Below are 20591 nucleotides of genomic sequence, written 5' to 3'. Positions count from 1 at the left end.
AAAACTACTACATCTAGTATTTTGTATAACCACCATGATTTTTATGGATAGCACAAAGTCTTGGCATAGAAAGTACACGTTGGCGACATATTGCAACATCTATCGCTTTCCATTCTTCAAGAATAACCTCTTTTAGGGCTCGTTCGCACTAGATGAGTTGTTGGCCGAATTTAAGTGCGGACATTTTTTCTAAGACGCGCTGAAACGGGCTACACCATGCTTCTCTATGGTGTAGTTTAGAATGGAGCTTTCCGTCCGCGTTCCGCTCAGAAAAGCGGTGCATGGGCCATTTTTGAGGCGATTTTTGCCTCAATGGAAGGTATAGGAAAAACACAAACGCTCACAAAATCGCTTTGTGCAGAAATTGCGTTTGCGGTTTTAAGAACAAATATATTGTATTCATTATTTTCCGGACCAGAGTTCACTTACTGACTGACAGGAAGTGAAAAACCGCAATCGCTCGGGAAAACTGCTTAAAAAAGCGGCTAATTTTTTTTTTTTTTTTTACAGTGCACAGGTAATCGCCGGGAATTGGGGGAAAAAACTCTTTACAAAATTGCCAATGCGGATGGACACGCGGACGGAACGCAATGTGAACAAGGCATTAGAGCCTGGATGCTGGATGGAGAGTGATGCTCAACTTGTCGCTTTAGAATTCCCCACAGGTGTTTAATCGGGTTCAAATCAGGAGACATACTTGGCCATTCAATCACCTTCACCCTGTTCTTCTTCAGAAATGCAACAGTAGCTTTAGATGTGTGTTTTGGATCATTGTCGTGTTGGTAAAATGCACGACGACCAAGTGCACGGAGTGGTGGCAGCATCTTCTCCTTCAGTATAGAGCAGTACATTGTTGAGTTCATGATGCCATTAATGAAATGCATCTCCCCAACACCAGCAGCAATAATGCAACCCCACATAAGGACACTGCCACCACCATGTTCTACTGTAGGCACAATGCATTTTTCTTTGAAATCCTCACCTTTACGAAGCCATACAATTTTGAAACTATTCGTTCCAAAAATCGTGATCTTTATCTCATCACTTCAGAGTATAGAGTCCCAGTAGTCTTCATCTTTTTCAGCATGGGCCCTAGCAAATTCTAGGCGTGCTTTTTTGTGCATGGGATTTAGGAGAGGCTTCCTTCGTGGACAATACGCATGCATGCCATTCCTCTGCAGTGTGCGCCGTTTGGTGTCACCGGAAATGGTCACTCCAGTTTGGCTTTCTACTGCTTTAGCTAACTGCAGTGAACTTGCATGGCAATTTTCTTCAACCCTTCTCATCAGAAGGCGCTCCTGCCGAGAACTTCCGTGGACAGACTTGGACGTCTCTGTAAGATGGTTGCACTTCAATCTTCTTACATTTTTGGATCACTTTTGCTACCGTGTTTTGACTGATATGTAAAGCTTTGCTGATCTTCTTGTAGCTCTCACCTTTTTTTGTGTAAAGTAATGATTTCCTCTCTGGTTTTTTTTGACATTTTGCTTCCATGTGGAGCCATTGCTGATAGCATGAAATGGGAAGGGCTTTTCTTATGTAATGCCCTTTTATAGTCACCTGTCTGCTGGACACCTCTTAAATGAATCATTAAGGCCCATACACACGTCAGATTTTTTTAAACGACTGGTCGTTTGGAAGTCCAGTCGTTCGGGCGCCAAATCGGGCGTGTGTACAGTCCGTCGTTTAGCTGATAAGACTGGTCTTGAACGATCCGCCTGGATTTGTATTCTCTATTTTCAGAAAGTGTGATCTGTATATTTTGTATATTAGTATGTTATGTAAAATTGAATGCCCCGTTTAACAATCATGCATGGAGAAAGGAGCGACAGAGAATTGTATATTTTTTTTTTTTACTGGAGAAATGAGTCAAAGGCCCAAAAGTTCAAATGTAGGGAAGAGGCACATGGTTAAACCAAATGACAGATCTGAGCATAACTCGAAAGTAGAGAACGAAGTTTAAAGTAGAACATTAAAATTATTCATAAGGCTACGTTTACACTAGCACGTTGTGGTGCGTTGCGTCGCATTAGACAATATAATCCTGTTGGTAATGATGACATTTTATTTTCTTTCATGTGCTGGGCAGATGGTTTTAAATGCCACAGTTCTCTTTAGCTTAGAATGGTGCATGTAGTCAGCCCAGTCACAATTGAACTCTGGATTTACAGTATGTCTCCCCCATCGCCAGAGTCTGTTTTATGTTATGTTGTAGGAAACTGTTGATCTTATCATTTTAGCCAGGATGCCTGGGAAAGCCTCCTGAAGTGACAGTTAAGGCATCTAATTACATTTATTTATGTTTCCTAAAGAATGTTTCTCCTCTGAATGACAGTATGTTTAAGCTGTGTTTTTTACATTTTGTCAGTATATGCAGTAATCAAGTCCGACGAAGGCTTATTATTAGCCAAAAGCCTACCATTTAATTATTGTAGAAATGTAGAGGTGACAAAAGGATAAAATTCGCTAAAATCTTTAAAAATGTTGGGGAGCCAGTGGTGGACCAGCACACCCAAAGCAGACACGATGCTGTCGATTAATGTAATGACACATTTATTCACATACTCCTATGAACAACTGGCAAATCTTCAACATTTTTAAAGATTTTAGTGAATTTTATCCTTTTGGCGCCTCTGTACATTGGTACAATATTAGTGGAGGGGTGTTACACCCTCTTTTTCTCCTATCCACAGAGAGCGACATCTTAGTCCTGAGTGGGGACAGGGCTAAATTCCCTACCTGCCTCAACAGTGGTTGCCTGAGTGGTAACCCTGGTTTGTAAGTATAAATACTTACGATTCATATTTTCTCCTTATTTCCAATACATACTACACTATGGCTATCATTTATAAAGGTGCAGTCAGTAGTGCGGGAAAACACCGTTCTTCTCCGCAAGCGGTACTTAAGACTTCTGGGTGGTCATTCATAAAAAAGTTGCCTGTTGCGATACAAGTGCGGAGGTTTTCTGGAGGAAGCTGGCGGTAGCGTGGCGGAAGACATGCGGAAACATAAAAGCTGCCCGATTCCCTCCGTGCGCTGCTCTGTCTGATGCTGCTTGGGAGGTCCGTCCCATTAATTTACAAGTAATCCGCCCGCCTATCGCTACTGTCGAGCAAGTGGTATTTTCCTTCCGCATACCGCTTGCTCTAATCTTTATGAATGGACGTGTTTGTCACTTTTTCTAGATAAATCTAGAAAAACTCCGCACAAGGCGGAAATGTATCGCTCTGCACGGGAATGTCAGCTTTTCATGCGGAAAGAGCCTTTATGAATGGGGATTTTGCTGAGTGTTCGGTAAAGTCAGCGGTATTAAGCATTTCCGCATGCGGAAATGCTTTATGAATGATAGCCTATATTAGGCTCTCGGTTTTCTGTTTTATACCATTTACTTATCTCTGAGTTAGCCAATAAATGGTATCATCCTGATTCAAAACTCCTTGCTTTTATTGTTAATGATGCAAATTGTTTCGGAATGGTAAGCTCACAACGGCGTGTTAGCAGTGCGGTGTGACAGATCCACGAGGCATGCAAATGTGTTACGGAACAGCATGCACACTTACAATTACAGTAAAGCATTCATTTACGGTAATTGACTGTGTGCTCCACTATATGCGTTACACATGCAGTGCAACTTTTTGTCTGTTGCGTTACGATCCTGTTTTTGACAGGAAATGCAACACCCATGTGTAAACCTAGCCTAACCTGATCTGAACTGCCACCTGCATCTTGTCAGTTCAGGAGGATGTGTATTATATCCTACATCTCCCTCTGCTGGAGGCATCCTACATCTCCCACTGCCGGAGGATGTGTGACTGGTGGTGGACTGCCTCTTACATTTCTTTCTGTAGGAGGATGTGGAAAATCACTCTCCCCCTGCATTAGAATGTGTGATGTCACCTGTATTAGGCCCCTTGAAAGCAGCAGGAAGTGCATTAATTTGCATTATGTTTTCATACCAGTCCAAATTATTGGACTGATCAGGTCTACTGCACCATGTGCAACCTTATCTCTACTGCAGATTATGCTTGCTGCTGGAGGATATAGGGCATGATCTTTACTGCAGCTAACTTCTGCCTATCCGGCACCTAGCATCTCCCTCTGCTGTAGGTTGTATGACATTGCCTGTATTGCTGTTAGCATTTCCCTCTGCTGGAGGATGTATGGCATCATCTGTAGTGTAGCATTTCCCTCTGCTGGAGGATATATGACATCATCTGTATTGTAGCATTTCCCTCTGCTGGAGGATGTATGACATCACCTGTAGTGTAGCATTTCCCTCTGCTGGAGGATGTATGGCATCATCTGTATTGTAGCATTTTCCTCTGCTGGAGGATGTATGACATCATCTGTATTGTAGCATTTCCCTCTGCTGGAGGTTGTATGACATCACCTGTAGTGTAGCATTTCCCTCTGCTGGAGGATGTATGACATCATCTGTAGTGTAGCATTTCCCTCTGCTGGAGGATGTATGACATCATCTGTATTGTAGCATTTCCTTCTGCTGGAGGATGTATGACATCATCTGTAGTGTAGCATTTCCCTCTGCTGGAGGATGTATGACATCATCTGTAGTGTAGCATTTCCCTCTGCTGGAGGATGTATGACATCATCTGTAGTGTAGCATTTCCCTCTGCTGGAGGATGTATGGCATCATCTGTAGTGTAGCATTTCCCTCTGCTGGAGGATGTATGACATCATCTGTAGTGTAGCATTTCCCTCTGCTGGAGGATGTATGGCATCACCTGTATTGCTGCTAGCATTTCCCTCTGCTGGAGGATGTATGGCATCATCTGTATTGTAGCATTTCCCTCTGCTGGAGGATGTATGACATCATCTCTATTGTAGCATTTCCCTCTGCTGGAGGATGTATGGCATCATCTGTATTGTAGCATTTCCCTCTGCTGGAGGATGTATGACATCATCTGTATTGTAGCATTTCCCTCTGCTGGAGGATGTATGACATCATCTGTATTGTAGCATTTCCCTCTGCTGGAGGATGTATGACATCATCTGTATTGTAGCATTTCCCTCTGCTGGAGGATGTATGGCATCATCTGTATTGTAGCATTTCCCTCTGCTGGAGGATGTATGACATCACCTGTATTGTAGCATTTCCCTCTGCTGGAGGATGTATGACATCACCTGTATTGTAGCATTTCCCTCTGCTGGAGGATGTATGACATCATCTCTATTGTAGTATTTCCCTCTGCTGGAGGATGTATGGCATCACCTGTATTGTAGCATTTCCCTCTGCTGGAGGATGTATGGCATCATCTGTATTGTAGCATTTCCCTCTGCTGGAGGATGTATGGCATCATCTGTATTGTAGCATTTCCCTCTGCTGGAGGATGTATGGCATCATCTGTATTGTAGCATTTCCCTCTGCTGGAGGATGTATGACATCATCTGTATTGTAGCATTTCCCTCTGCTGGAGGATGTATGACATCATCTGTATTGTAGCATTTCCCTCTGCTGGAGGATGTATGACATCACCTGTAGTGTAGCATTTCCCTCTGCTGGAGGATGTATGGCATCATCTGTATTGTAGCATTTTCCTCTGCTGGAGGATGTATGACATCACCTGTATTGTAGCATTTCCCTCTGCTGGAGGATGTATGACATCACCTGTAGTGTAGCATTTCCCTCTGCTGGAGGTTGTATGACATCACCTGTAGTGTAGCATTTCCCTCTGCTGGAGGATGTATGACATCATCTGTAGTGTAGCATTTCCCTCTGCTGGAGGATGTATGACATCATCTGTATTGTAGCATTTCCTTCTGCTGGAGGATGTATGACATCATCTGTAGTGTAGCATTTCCCTCTGCTGGAGGATGTATGACATCATCTGTAGTGTAGCATTTCCCTCTGCTGGAGGATGTATGACATCACCTGTAGTGTAGCATTTCCCTCTGCTGGAGGATGTATGACATCATCTCTATTGTAGCATTTCCCTCTGCTGGAGGATGTATGCCATCATCTGTATTGTAGCATTTCCCTCTGCTGGAGGATGTATGACATCATCTCTATTGTAGCATCTCCCTCTGCTGGAGGATATGACATCATCTGTATTGTAGCATTTCCCTCTGCTGGAGGATGTATGGCATCACCTGTATTGCTGCTAGCATTTCCCTCTGCTGGAGGATGTATGACATCATCTGTAGTGTAGCATTTCCCTCTGCTGGAGGATGTATGGCATCATCTGTAGTGTAGCATTTCCCTCTGCTGGAGGATGTATGGCATCATCTGTATTGTAGCATTTCCCTCTGCTGGAGGATGTATGGCATCACCTGTAGTGTAGCATTTCCCTCTGCTGGAGGATGTATGGCATCACCTGTAGTGTAGCATTTCCCTCTGCTGGAGGATGTATGGCATCATCTGTAGTGTAGCATTTCCCTCTGCTGGAGGATGTATGACATCATCTGTAGTGTAGCATTTCCCTCTGCTGGAGGATGTATGACATCATCTCTATTGTAGCATTTCCCTCTGCTGGAGGATGTATGGCATCATCTGTATTGTAGCATTTCCCTCTGCTGCAGGATGTATGGCATCATCTGTATTGTAGCATTTCCCTCTGGTGGAGGATGTATGACATCATCTCTATTGTAGCATTTCCCTCTGCTGGAGGATGTATGGCATCATCTGTATTGTAGCATTTCCCTCTGCTGGAGGATGTATGACATCATCTGTAGTGTAGCATTTCCCTCTGCTGGAGGATGTATGGCATCATCTGTAGTGTAGCATTTCCCTCTGCTGGAGGATGTATGGCATCATCTGTAGTGTAGCATTTCCCTCTGCTGGAGGATGTATGACATCATCTGTAGTGTAGCATTTCCCTCTGCTGGAGGATGTATGGCATCATCTGTAGTGTAGCATTTTCCTCTGCTGGAGGATGTATGGCATCATCTGTAGTGTAGCATTTCCCTCTGCTGGAGGATGTATGACATCATCTGTAGTGTAGCATTTCCCTCTGCTGGAGGATATATGACATCATCTGTAGTGTAGCATTTCCCTCTGCTGGAGGATGTATGACATCATCTGTAGTGTAGCATTTCCCTCTGCTGGAGGATGTATGGCATCATCTGTAGTGTAGCATTTCCCTCTGCTGGAGGATGTATGACATCATCTGTAGTGTAGCATTTCCCTCTGCTGGAGGATGTATGGCATCATCTGTAGTGTAGCATTTTCCTCTGCTGGAGGATGTATGGCATCATCTGTAGTGTAGCATTTCCCTCTGCTGGAGGATGTATGGCATCATCTGTAGTGTAGCATTTCCCTCTGCTGGAGGATGTACGGCATCACCTGTATTGTAGCATTTCCCTCTGCTGGAGGATGTATGGCATCATCTGTATTGTAGCATTTCCCTCTGCTGGAGGATGTATGGCATCATCTGTATTGTAGCATTTCCCTCTGCTGGAGGATGTATGGCATCACCTGTAGTGTAGCATTTCCCTCTGCTGGAGGATGTATGGCATCACCTGTAGTGTAGCATTTCCCTCTGCTGGAGGATGTATGGCATCATCTGTAGTGTAGCATTACCCTCTGCTGGAGGATGTATGGCATCACCTGTATTGTAGCATTTCCCTCTGCTGGAGGATGTATGGCATCATCTGTATTGTAGCATTTCCCTCTGCTGGAGGATGTACAGCATCACCTGTATTGTAGCTAGCATATCCCTCTGCTGGAGGATATATGGAATCACTTGTATTGTAGCTAGCATATCCCTCTGCTGGAGGATGTACAGCATCACTTGTATTGTATCTAGCATATCCCTCTGCTGGAGGATATATGGAATCACTTGTATTGTAGCTAGAATATCCCTCTGCTGGAGGATATATGGAATCACCTGTATTGTAGCTAGAATATCCCTCTGCTGGAGGATGTACAGCATCACTTGTATTGTATCTAGCATATCCCTCTGCTGGAGGATATATGGAATCACTTGTATTGTAGCTAGAATATCCCTCTGCTGGAGGATATATGGAATCACCTGTATTGTAGCTAGAATATCCCTCTGCTGGAGGATGTATGGCATCACTTGTACTGTATCTAGCATATCCCTCTGCTGGAGGATATATGGAATCACCTGTATTGTAGCTAGAATATCCCTCTGCTGGAGGATATATGGAATCACCTGTATTGTAGCTAGCATATCCCTCTGCTGGAGGATGTATGGCAGCACCTGTATTGCAGCTAGCATTTCCCTCTGCTGGAGGATATATGGAATCACCTGTATTGCAGTGTTTCCCTCTGCTAGAGGATGTATTGACATTGCATGTATTGTTGATAGCATTTCCCTCTGCTGGAGGATGTATGACATCACCTGTATTGCAGCTAAAATTTCCCACTGCTGAAGGATGTCTGTAAAGATGGCAGGTTTTATCCCTAAATTGCAATCTACGCACTGTTTGTTACATCAATATTTTGTGTACCATTGTTTTTAAAGCTGTAAAGTGTGGCAAAAGAGTGCAAATTGTGTGATCGCAAGAAGATGGCATAGCACTGCGATTGCTATGTCATTTATTTCCGCTCCCATTGACTTGACCTAAACGCCAACACAGGAAAAATGCAGCATGCTCTGTGTTGGCGTTTATGTTAAAATGGAAAATGTGGTAACAAACAAAATTTACCTGATATTGACTGTTCACCAGATTGCGAGCTTTCCCCACTAGTAGATCTGATCTCAGCAGGGGTCTGATCTAACGCTGCTTATGCAGTTGCAAGATTCTCCCCATACTTAGGGTGTGTCAATCTACATCTGTCTGATTAACAAAACAATCAGACATCAATTGAAGGGGGGTCTTCATAAATAATAGATTTTTGTTGGCTTAGTTTTTTTTTATTAGGAATGTTGTCTAGTGTATAGTATAACTAGCTTACATCTCCCTCTGCTGGATGATGTGTGACATGTTCTTTACTACATCTTACATCTATCACTGCTAAAGAATGAGTAACCTTACTAGAATCAGTGTTAATTTTATGCAAAAGTACAAAGTTTGGAGTTGGGTCACTCAAATGGAGTAGCTGATGATTTTGTTTGTCCAATTCTAAACTGCATACATTTGACAAACAATTTGCATCAACTTAACATTCTTGGTATCTCAATGACCTCCCTTGACATTACTACAGCTCACATCTCTCGCGGTTAGATATAAACTATAGTGCTGCTTATGTCTCTCTCTGTTGGAAGATGTGTGACATCACCTATACGGCTGCTTACATTTCCCTCTGTTGGAGGACGTGTGACATAGGCTGTACAGCTTCTCCAATCCAATCCTAAAAAAAAAGCTTTATTGGCAGGTCCAAATACATTTAGCATTGCGAAAGCAAAACACTAGCAATTAGTATGGGAGGGGGTGGTGTGGGATTATAGGCTTGGGGAGGGTATAGGTGCCAGTATAGTCCATAGGGTTAGGGAGGGTATTGGGGCAGTATAAGGGGTATACAGTCAATGGGGTATCAAATTCCTCTTATGTGGTGGCAACATATCGGGCAGCTAATTGCACCGTTGTTTCCCTAGTAGGCTGTTACGTTTCCTTTAATCTGTGGATGTTAAGTCCAGGATATGGGGGGAAAGTCTCTAGAAGTGGGCAGTCCTTACAGATGCATATTTGCTGCAGTGTAGCAGGAAGTGGGCCTCATCCCCCAGGGCACTCTGGTCACTTTGCCTGCACAGTCTCTCCTCCCTAGGCTTCCATGTCTATCTGTGCCGCCCTGTCTCTATCTCCAGGCTGTGAGTACTTAGACGGTACAGGCTTAGGGTCTGTCTTTGGGGTGGTGTAGCCTCTCCAAATAAGGGGCCATTGTGTACTCCCTCTGCAGTGATTGGTAGACTGTGAATTTCTGGTTGTTCTTTTTGTTGCTCCACCATTCCTCTAGGTATTGTGCCTAGCAGCATTCTATAGTCTCTTATGGTCCCTGCTTATGTCTCCCTATGTATGGAAAATTCACCTTTGCTTCAACTCACCTGTGTGCTGCAGTAAATATTGTTCCATGTTAGCCATCATATTGGCTGACATAACCGTTTCCGGACAGTGGTGATTGAAATCTACTGTTTTAATGCTGTTATTAAGCCTGCTAGGGCGTAGAATTCACATCACTGCCGCCACGCGTTCTTGTCACTCTCATCGCTTTCTCCCGCCGCAACTCTCGCGCGCTGCCGTCTCTTTGACGGCAGAGCTCTGTGAGCTGGTCAGAAGCTGATTTCATTGGCTCCTAAACCCTGTCCTCAATATAACCATCTCCCATTGGCTTACATTGATCACACGGTCAGGAGCCGATGAAAGCGGCTCCTGACTGGCTCACAGTGCTCTGCTGTCCATATAGACAGCAGAGTGGGTGGCCTGAGGCGGGTATGTGCGGCGGTTTGTCAGTATTCAAAGGTTTCTGGTACCAGTGGTCTCTGGTCCTTAAAGAGAACCTGTACTGAGTAAAAAAATTTAAAATAAACACATGAGGTAACTTCAAATGAACATTACAGAGTTACCTTGCCATCAGTTCCTATCAGAAGCTCACCATTTTCTTCTGACAATAATCCCATCCAGTTCTGACAATATTTTGTCAGATCTGAAATAGATCAGTTGCTGTCAGTAAAATATCAGTTGCTGTCAGTTATAGCTGAGAGGAAAACGGATGTACCGGGTAATGTCCATGTTTCCCTATGGCTCAAGTGGGCGATGTTACAGTTTAACTGTGTGCTGACCAGAAAGCTGTTATGGGGTAATGGCTATTTTCAAAATGGAGGACGGAAAATTCCCTTGATCATAGTGAACAAATAGGACGCGGGACAGGAGAAAGACACTGAGGAGTAGACTACATGGAAGGTAAGTATGACTTGTGTATGCTTATTTTCACTTTTATTTTCAGTACAGGTTTTCTTTAAAGAGGAACTCCAGTGAAAGTAATGTACCGGTAATAAAAAAGTGCTTCATTTTTACAATTATGTATGAATGATTTAGTCAGTGTTTACCCATTGTAAAATCTTTCCTCTCCCTTATTTACATTCTGACATGTATCGCATGGTGAAACTTTTACTGCTGGCAGGTGATGTCACTGGAAGGAGATAGCTGCTTGCTTTTTTGACAGTTGTAAACAGCTGTTATTTCCCACAATGCAACAAGGCTCCCACAGTGTGAGGTCAGGACCATGGTCCTGACCTCACACTGTGGGAGGGGTTTCACCACAATATCAGCCATGCTGAGCCCCCTGATGATCTGTTTGTGAAAAGGAAAAGATTTATCATGGGAAAAGGGGGGTATCAGCTACTGATTGGGATGAAGTTCAATTCTTGGTTACGGTTTCTCTTTAAGGCTAGGTGCACACTTGTCCCCTGCAGAATGGATACGTTTAAAACTGATCCGTTTTTGTAAACAATTTTTTTTCTCTCCCTTTGAGACAAATGGCTTTTTTTTTTTTTTTTTTTTGCAAGGACGTTTCCAGTCCGTGGAAACGTCCCTGGCCGTGTGTGTGTGTGTGTGGGGGGGGGGGGGGGGGGTGCGCCATGCTGAAAGGGAGAGCAGGCAGGAAGGGGGGAGGGGGGGGGGTCATTCACCCCCCTCCTCCCCACCTGGGTCCCCCCTTCCCTACTCCCCCTCCAGCTAGTTTCAATAATTTAAAAACCATTTAAAATCAATATAATGTAGCAGGCGGTGCGCAGGGAACTTACTTGCTATCCACCACTCGCCGTGTCACTTCTTGTAATGCTGTCCAATGAACATCAGAGGACGGCATTACAGGAAGTGACGTGGCTGCGGTTGGACGCAAGGAAGTAAGTTCCCGGCTGTTACATTATATTGATTTTAAATGATTTTTAATTGTGAAACTAGTTGGAGGGGTAGCGGGGACAGGGGACCCAGGTGAGGCAGGGGGGTGTCCCCCGCTGCCTGCAGCCACCCCCGTCCTGCCTGCTACACCCCTCGGGCATGGCGGCCCCCTATGTGAAATGGATCCGTTTCTGTGTCCAAAACTGCCTGTGTGGAGGGGGATCCGTTTCCCATTGCTTTTCACTACCCCTCCATGTATCCGTGGTCCATGAAAATGCAGCAAATCCGGACCGTCCGTTCAGGTTTTGAAAACTAGTGGCGCAAATGCAGACTAATTGTTTTTTTTCTTGGGTGAAGATGGCTGCTATTTTTAACATTGCTATCCGCGGCTCCGGTTTTGATCCGGGCTGAAAAACGGAGCCACGGATACTTTTCTGGACCTAGTGTGAACTAGGCCTAAGGGGGCAGAGACTGCTGGTACTAAAGTTAAAAGAAAAAGCGTAAGCTTCCAGCTAATAAGCTTCTTGAGATTCTGTTCCTTTATGCTGACGAGATGTTGGAACAGACAGCTTATATACATCTAAATGCTGCATCTTACATTTCCCTCAGATGGAGAATGTATAGTATGATGTGTATTAAAGTTTATCTCTGTCCATGCGGGAAAATGTGTAGCACGATCTTCTCCAAATCTTATATTTCCCTATGCTGGTTGGTGGACGTGTGGTGTTACTTCCTCTCTACAGGAGGATGTGTGACATCACTTTCCCAGTGTTCTCCCCAGAATTTTTTTTCCAGCTGGGTGGCATGAAAATGTAGCCGGGTGGCATAAAAAAGTAGCCGGGTGGGGCAATATGAGAGAATGCAGGGCCGGTGCCTTTCTGTACAATTCTGCGCACAGCATAGGAGGAGGTGAGCCGATGACAGACGGGTGCTCACCAAAACTAACCGGGTGGAGCACCCAGCTAAAAGGGCCTGGGGAGAACACTGCTTTCCTGTAGCTTACATCTCCCTCTTTTGCAGAATGTGTATCATAACTTGTATTGTTGGTTACATCTCCCCCTGCTGGAGGATGTGTGACATAATTTGTACTGCACGTTATGCTAAGTACTCTCCTCACGATGCAGGTAAATGGATCCAGCGATGTCTCCTTGATGACTAGCACTCTGCCAATCCATCTTCTTCAATCTTCCTGTGTGTGTGATGTTACATGGCAGGCACGACGAGACTTCAAGCAATCGCGGTACTTTGTGTGGGGATCTTAAAGAAAACCTATACTGAAAATTAAAAGTCAAAATAAACATACACAAGTCATACTTACCTCCCGTGTAGTCTACTCTTCAATCTATTTTTCCTCTCCTGCTTCCTGTTTGTCCACTGTGATCAATAGAATTCTCCGTCCTCCATTTTGAAAATGGCTATTACCCCATAACAGCTCCTGGTCAGCACACTGTTAAACTGTAACATCGCCCACTTCAACCATAGGGAAACATGGACACATCAGTTTTTCTCTCAGCTGTAACTGACAGCAACTGATATATAACTGGCAGCAACTGATATATTTCAGTTCTGACAAAATATTGTCAGAACTGGAAGGGATCATTGTCAGAAGAAAATGGTGAGCTTCGGAGAGGAACTGATGGAAAGGTAACTGTGTAATGTTTATTTGAATTTACCTCATGTGTTTATTTTAAATAATTTTACTCAGTACAGGTTCTCTTTAAAGATCCAATCCAGCGTAACGGTCATTATCGCTGCACGACGCTAAGCAAAGTTTGCGTGATCATGCGCCTTCACCCATGGCGTGAGATCGCGTAAACGACCGCTCATTGCTCAAAACATTGCCAGCCGTTGGGAAAATCGTTGAAAAAAATTGTGAGGTGGGTACGGGCCTTTAGATCTTACCTTGCTGTAGGATGTGTGACATGATCTGTACTGAAGCTTATATCTCCCATATTTGAGTTGTACATTTCCGATATTTTTTCCAGGAATATATTCTGGAAATAATGTAAACTTATGGATATTCTTCTATCTCCTTTTAATGATAGTACAATATTAGTACATTTACTGATACTCTACTAGCACTTCACCCTAACCCCACTCTCTTATTACTCCTCCCCCACCTACACTTAACACCCCCCTAACCACATGCACACACTCTACTCTTAGCATTTGCTGCTGTAGGAGGGCACTAGACAACCAGGGAAAGCAATAAGGAGCGGTGGCTGGACTACTAGACTAATAGGGTCAGCTATATGGGAGGGAGAGAGACCACACTAAACTACTGGACCCTCTGGGAAGCTATAAATGAAGGGTGGAACCACCAGAACAAGTTATAAGGAGGGGAGGGGGACTACTAGACCCAACAGGGGAAATTATAATGGTTGGGGGATTACCAGTAGACCACCATGGAAAGCTATAAGGAGGGGGCCATTTGAATACCAGGGAAAATAAACAGCACAGCACAAAGTTTCCACATGGGACACATAAAATAGGGGCCACTGTAAGGAGGCATAAAAGAGGGACACTTAAAATGAGGACACTTAACTTAAAGTACCCGTGACCTGGTTCCCTCCCCCCATACTTTTAATATTGTTTAATTACTGGTGCTGCGACTAGCACACAGCACCATCCTGGGCCCCCTGTAGCCCATGTTCTGCTCAGTCATAATCTTCAACGAATCAGAATGTAGAATACGGGCGAGGAGGAAGTGGCAGTTCTTCCTTCCCTCTGCGCGTCCATTATTCAGCCCTGGAGCTGCGCTGTGTGCGATCTTGTGGTATTTGAGGTCAGATAACCTTCCAACCTCAATCACCACAAGCCCGCACACAGTTCAGCAAATCATAAGGGGAACTATAGCGGCGAGTGGAGGGGGCTGGACTAAGGACTGGTAAAGGGGATGAACTGCTACTTCCTCCCTGCCCATGTTTGATGGTAGAACGGGGGGTGCTGGAGGTGGGAGAATGGTGCTGTATGCTAGTCGCACAGCACCAGTCACAAAACCTCTTAAAAATATCAGGGCCAAGGTCGCGGTCAGAGGTACTTTAAAGAGAACCTGAGGTGGGGACAGAAAATGTAAATAAAAAGTATGCTACCTGATCACTTAGCCGCCATCTCCACCGCTACTGTGGCTTGCAGTCTGACACTTTCACTTTTGTGGCCTTTAGGGTCACAAAGCTGGAAGGTGAGTAAGATGCTCTCCCAGTGTGCAGGGAGGCGGGGGAGTGGCCAGAGAGAGCTGTGGAAAGCCTGCAAGAAGGCCCAGTGGGCGTTTTGAGTAGTCATTTCCAGGGCTGTGGAGTCAGTACAAAAATCATCCGACGCCCCCTCGACTCCTCAGTTTATGAAACATCTGACTCCAGGTACCCAAAATGACTCTGACTCCTTAGTCTAATACTTACCAGGGCTGTGGAGTCGGTACAAAAATCATCCGACTCCTCAGTTTATGAAACATCTGACTCCAGGTACCCAAATTTGTTCCGACTCCACAGACCTGGGCAATCCTTCTCCTCACATTACCCTGCGGAATAGAGACAATGATTGTTGCTGAATTTGGGGGGTTATAGCGGTGGTGGTGGTGGTGGTGGGGGGGGGGGCGGGTGCAGAGAAGCATGTCCTGCAGCAGGGAACGTGCCTCTTTATCCCATCTGATTTAATAGGGAAGTAGATGAAATGTCCTGGACCATAAGGGGGAAGCAACGTGTAGGTGCTAATTGGTTAATGTCTCCCTCTGCTGAAGGGACATGTGGCTCTTGGTACACACTTCCCAGCTGCTGTGCTGGGTGCACAGTGGAAGGACAGGGAAAATGATGGTGACGGCAGAGATGGTGATACTCTCCGATCACCCATCTTTCTTTGTGCCAACGAGTCCCGTTACAAGCAAGGATTTGCGATACCTTTACATGGTTTAATCAGCAGAGGGTGCTCTCTGCCCACTTTTTGCACCAGTCAAGTGCACATATCTCTAGTGAAGCCTCACTGGCTGAGATAATTATTGTAAGCGACACAGTGTCTCAGTGCCTGGAAATGAGTGCAACATTGTGACATTGTACCACAGTGCTGTGATTGTTATAAATCACTCTCAATGATGCTCTTATATCTCCCATACCATATGTGTGGGGTCATTTACTGCCTTGCATGAGGCACTGTTATTGTGCTCTAAGGTTTTTTGGGATAGCCTGATGGTTACCAGTTTTTGTTTTGTAACATTTGTATTCATACATATACACCAGTGCTCTGCAGGCTGCCTCTCCTTGTCTCTGAGACACCGACAACTGCAAAACTGGACAGCTGCACAGAAATCCCTGATAATAATGCTCTTATCATTGTATAATTGTTGAATAAAAATAGGTCAAACATGAACTGGACACTATATACAGTATATTATTGTTTCAAGTTACAGGTAACTTCTGTTCATAATACTAAAATGTGTGGGACTGCTGCCATGTTTGTTGTTGCATGTTACAAGAGACTGCTAAAATCTTCCACTGTGTTACAGAAAACTGCTGAGCACTGCTTCCATGTTACAAGATATTTCAAGCATGTTATAGGAGTGTGGTAGACACTGCTGCCCTCTTGCCAGAAGACTGATGAAAACTTGTGCCATGGTGCATGGAACTCTTAGGGCTCTTTCTCACTAACGCTGTGACCTACAGCATGACGTCAGCAGGTTGCTGTTATTGCCCATACACATAGCATACAATTGTCCCTGCGGGCACGCGACGGTTCGTGCAACAATTGTGCTGTGAGTGCGCAGCGCGTGACAAATGTCTGCAGACAAGCCCTTTATCCAACGATTGAACTGTCTGATCGATCCAGGGTTGTTAAGTGTGGACGGCTGTCTTCTGAAGACTGCAGAATCATTTCCAATGGACATGCGCATAATATCTGGCGGAACTGCCTTTCTTCTGTGTGTTTGTGTGTATATGTAATATGTATGTGTGTGTAAACCATCATGAATGCGTGCGTGCAGTATCGGTCGCTATTATAATTGTCGTTAGTTGAGCATTGAATATACAATGGAATTAGACAACAACTATCGCCACTTAGTGCAAGACCAGCTGCTGTGATATCGCTACGACTGTTGTTGCGTGTGTACAATCATCGCTAAGACAAACTATCGATTTTGCACACACACTAAAATCTTTTGTATTTTGTCTGCCTCGTAACTGAAGACATTTGTATGCCGTGTGTATGTATCTTTAGACGGCGCTAGTTCAATTTCACCCAATGGGAAAACTCTTGCTCCGTATGATTAAAAGCTCCCAGAAGCGTTAGTAACCCTCTGGAACGCTTTTTCTAATGTGAATGGTAGCATGAAAGTCAATAGACTGTTTCCTTTGTTATTGCATGCTAGTTGCGTGCTGTAAAAATGGTTGGAACTGCTCCTTGTGTGAAAGAGCCATTAGAGACACTGAAGCCTCCAAAAAACCCCGTTTTTACTTAAGTCTTCTTAAGCCTTAATGCCTTACCTGAAACGCTGCATACCTGCGGCTGAGCTCTCAATTATTACCCCCGAAATCCCTGGGGGGAGATTTTCGGATCACTTCCGCATAGAGGCAGAGCTTTGGGCAGTAGCTCTGCCTCTACTCCTGGCAATCTGCGCTGATCGCTGCCTCTCCCCGACCCTCTGTCTTCTTTCATTGAGAGGGGTGGGTAGAGGCGGCGATCAGCGCAGATTGATTGGTCTGAAAGCAGAGCTACAGCCCAAAGCTCTGCCTCCCCCGGGCAGCAAAATCCACGACTTGGACGTCCAAATTGTTTCAGATCAATTTTGCGATAGATTGTGATTTGATAAGTACCCAAAGTCTATTGCAAAATCAAACGCAATCCAATTGGACAGGTTGGAAATTATCCAATAGATCCGGTCTGATGGAAAATTGTACCATGTAGATGAGGCTTTAGAGGTGGTTGACACTTTACAGGAGACATGTAACATGATTCTTTTATACTATGTTGCATATAACTGTTGCCATGCTAAAATACAGTGCTGTAGATGGCTGACTTGGTACAGTATCAATAATGGATTATACTGCAGCTACCATCTCTTCACATTGATTCCCTTTTGAGTATTGAGCTAAACGCTGTGTAAGGATTATTGTAGGTACATGCTCTTAAAGGACTTCTCCAGTGAAAAAAGTAAGCAGTTATAATCTGACAGAACAGACAGGTTTTAGACTAGTCCATCTCCCCATGGGGAAGTCTCAGGGTTTTCTTCGTTTTCAAAAGCATTTCCTGAATGGCAGTTTAAAGAGAACCCGAGGTGTTTTTTTTTTTCAAATCTTAATAGAACACAGAGGCATGTTCTGTGCACAGTGACATGCCTCTGTGTCCTACTGCTGCCTGTCCCCTGGGCTCTGCTGTCCCCCCTGATTAATAGCGCAAGGCTAGCGACAAGCTTGTTGCTATCCTTCTGTTTACTTGCAAATGTCAATCAGTGTCCTCCGCCTCCCTCATTACATGCCGCTCTCCCTGCCTCTGCTAGCTTCCTCCAATCAGAAGCTAAGCTGCGACCCAGGAGTACTTCCCCTGATTGGGGTCATGTCCATTCATTACATGCATTGCGATTGGTTCGGGGAAGCCTTGCTACACTTTCTTAACCACCGACACGGAAATACTGCTGCTCGGATGCGGCGGTCACGCAGGGATCCACCGCAAAATTACTGGACAAGAACACTTGTCCAGTTAGCCTTGAGCGGCGCCTATCTGGACAAGAATACTCGTCCAGATAGGCTTAAAGAAAACCTGAACTGAAAATAAAAATGCTCAAGTCATACTTGCCTCCCGTGTACTCTACTTATCAAGCTCTTTCTCCTCTCCTGCGTCCTGTTCGTCCACTGTGATCAATGAAATTCTCTGTCCTCCATTTTGAAAATGGCCATTACTCCATAACAGCTTTCTGGTCAGCACACAGTTAAACTGCAACATCGCCCATTTGAGCCATGGGGAAACATGAACACATCAGTTCTCCTCTCAGCTATAAGGCTAGGGCCACACTAGCTCCGGGTGCGGGACGCATCCGCGGTCCGGGCTCCGATTTTCAAAAACCGGAACGCTAACGGATCCGTGCTGCCTTTTTTTGCAGCACACGTTCTGGATCGATTTGCGTGTTTGTTTTTTTTTTTTTTGGTTTTTTTTGCTAGAGGAGGTAGTAGCCACAATGGGGGGCTGCGAGCAAAGCGGCGGCCAGGGGGGTCGCCTCCCCCCTCTGGCTCACCTGGGTGCCCCCCGTCCCGCTCCCCCTCCAGCTCGCTCATAATGTAATAAATTGTACCTAAGGAAGTTCGGCGAGCTGGGCTTTTACGCCCACACCCCTCGCCGCCACTTCCTGCAATGCCGCCCTCTGTATTTCAGTGGGCGGCATCGCAGGAAGTGACTCGAGCGGTGTGGGCGGAAGTGCACGGCTCGCCGAACTTCCTTAGGTACAATTTATTACGTTATATGCGAGCTGGAGGGGGAGCGGGGACGGGGGGCACCCAGGTGAGCGGGGGGGGGGGGTGTGACCCCCTGGCCGCTGCTTTGCCCGCAGCCCCCTGTCCTGGCTGCTACCCCCCTCCAGCATGGCGGCCCCATCCTTCACCAAGGGACACTGGAAACTGATCCATTTCCAATGTCTCAAAATGTCAGTGAAGAGGGAGGCCCGTTTCCCCATTGATTTTCACTACCCGTACGTGTATACGGGTCCGTGAAAAATGCTGCAAGTCCGGACTCTGCGTTCCGGGTTTAAAAACTTATTCCGCGGATTGCACGCGGATACGTTTTTACCTTGCGTGTGTACTGTTCCTATTTTTAACATTGGTATCCGTGGCTCAGTTTTTCGTCCGGGACAAAAAAACGGAGCTACGGATATGTTTTTAAAGCAAGTGTGAACCAGCCCTAACTGACAGCAACTGATGTATTTCAGTTTTGACAAAATGTTGTCAGAACTGGAAGGGATCATTGTCAGAAGAAAATGGTGAGCTTCTGAGAGGAACTGATGGCAAGGTAACTATGTAATGTTCATTTGAAGTTACCTCATGTGTTTATTTTAAATAATTTTACTCAGTACAGGTTCCCTTTAAGTGGTTGCCAAAATAGTAAAATACCATCCAGCCTCCCTACTCACTTGCACACTATTTTGGTATTTAGACTTGGCAACTGCTGTTCAGGAAATGCTTTTGAAAACAGAATCCTCCATGAGGAGATGGACTAGTCCAAAGCCTGTCGGTTGTCAGATTTTAACTGCTTTCTTTTTTCGCAATAATGGTCCTTTAATGTGATTGCGCAGAGGAAAAGACTGGTGGATCTCGAAATGTTGACTTGTGTTTTCTTCAGGGAATAAAGTTGTTAGAAAATATTAACAGGGCTGTGGAGTCGTGGAGTCGGAGTCGTGGAGTCGGGCAATTTTGGGTGCCTGGAGTCGGAGTCGGGAAAAAATGCACCGACTCCGACTCCTAATGAATTTGTAACTGTAATTAAAATAGAAAATATGATAAAATGTTCTATTTCTCAGATAATAGTCATTAAAAATAATGTATATATACAGTATATATACAGTAATAGTTGTGCTTAGTCAACAAAAATGAAATAAACCAATCAAAATTAGTTACTTGTGCTGCTTCAATAAAGCAGTCCCCGTATTTTTAAGGTCAGGTATACATATCTGATTGTGACTGTATATATGATGTGTACACAGGAATCTCTTATATATGTTACGGCCAGAACCCGAAGTTTGGCCACTTCTAGTTCTGGCCGGCCACTTCGGGTTCTGGCCGGCCAATGCGCGAAGTGGCCGCTGCGCTGCGGCCAATGTTAGAAATGGAATGATTCCTCTGAGGTTAATGTATCTTCTGGCC

The 20591-nt window shown here is 44.9% G+C and overlaps 1 protein-coding gene across 9 annotated transcripts in view; it reads left to right on the top strand.

Annotated features, from left to right (window-relative positions):
- Positions 1 to 20591, top strand: part of LOC137564051 (pleckstrin homology domain-containing family A member 5-like) — a 272573-nt gene that overhangs the window by 69227 nt on the left and 182755 nt on the right. For 2 of the 9 annotated variants that reach the window (XR_011030499.1, XM_068277363.1), the window contains one exon: positions 12885 to 13078. The exons of the other annotated variants lie outside the window; for them this stretch is intronic. Coding sequence is in view for 1 of the 2 variants with exons in the window: in XM_068277363.1 (XP_068133464.1) it covers positions 12885 to 12888 (4 nt within the window). In the remaining variant the exon portion in view is untranslated. Of the gene's footprint in view, positions 1 to 12884; positions 13079 to 20591 lie in introns of those variants that run through there. 9 annotated transcript variants of the gene reach the window in all.

The sequence above is a fragment of the Hyperolius riggenbachi genome, chromosome 3 (assembly GCF_040937935.1).
Source record: "Hyperolius riggenbachi isolate aHypRig1 chromosome 3, aHypRig1.pri, whole genome shotgun sequence".
NCBI lineage: Eukaryota > Metazoa > Chordata > Amphibia > Anura > Hyperoliidae > Hyperolius > Hyperolius riggenbachi.
This window is presented reverse-complemented; position numbering and strand designations above follow the sequence as displayed.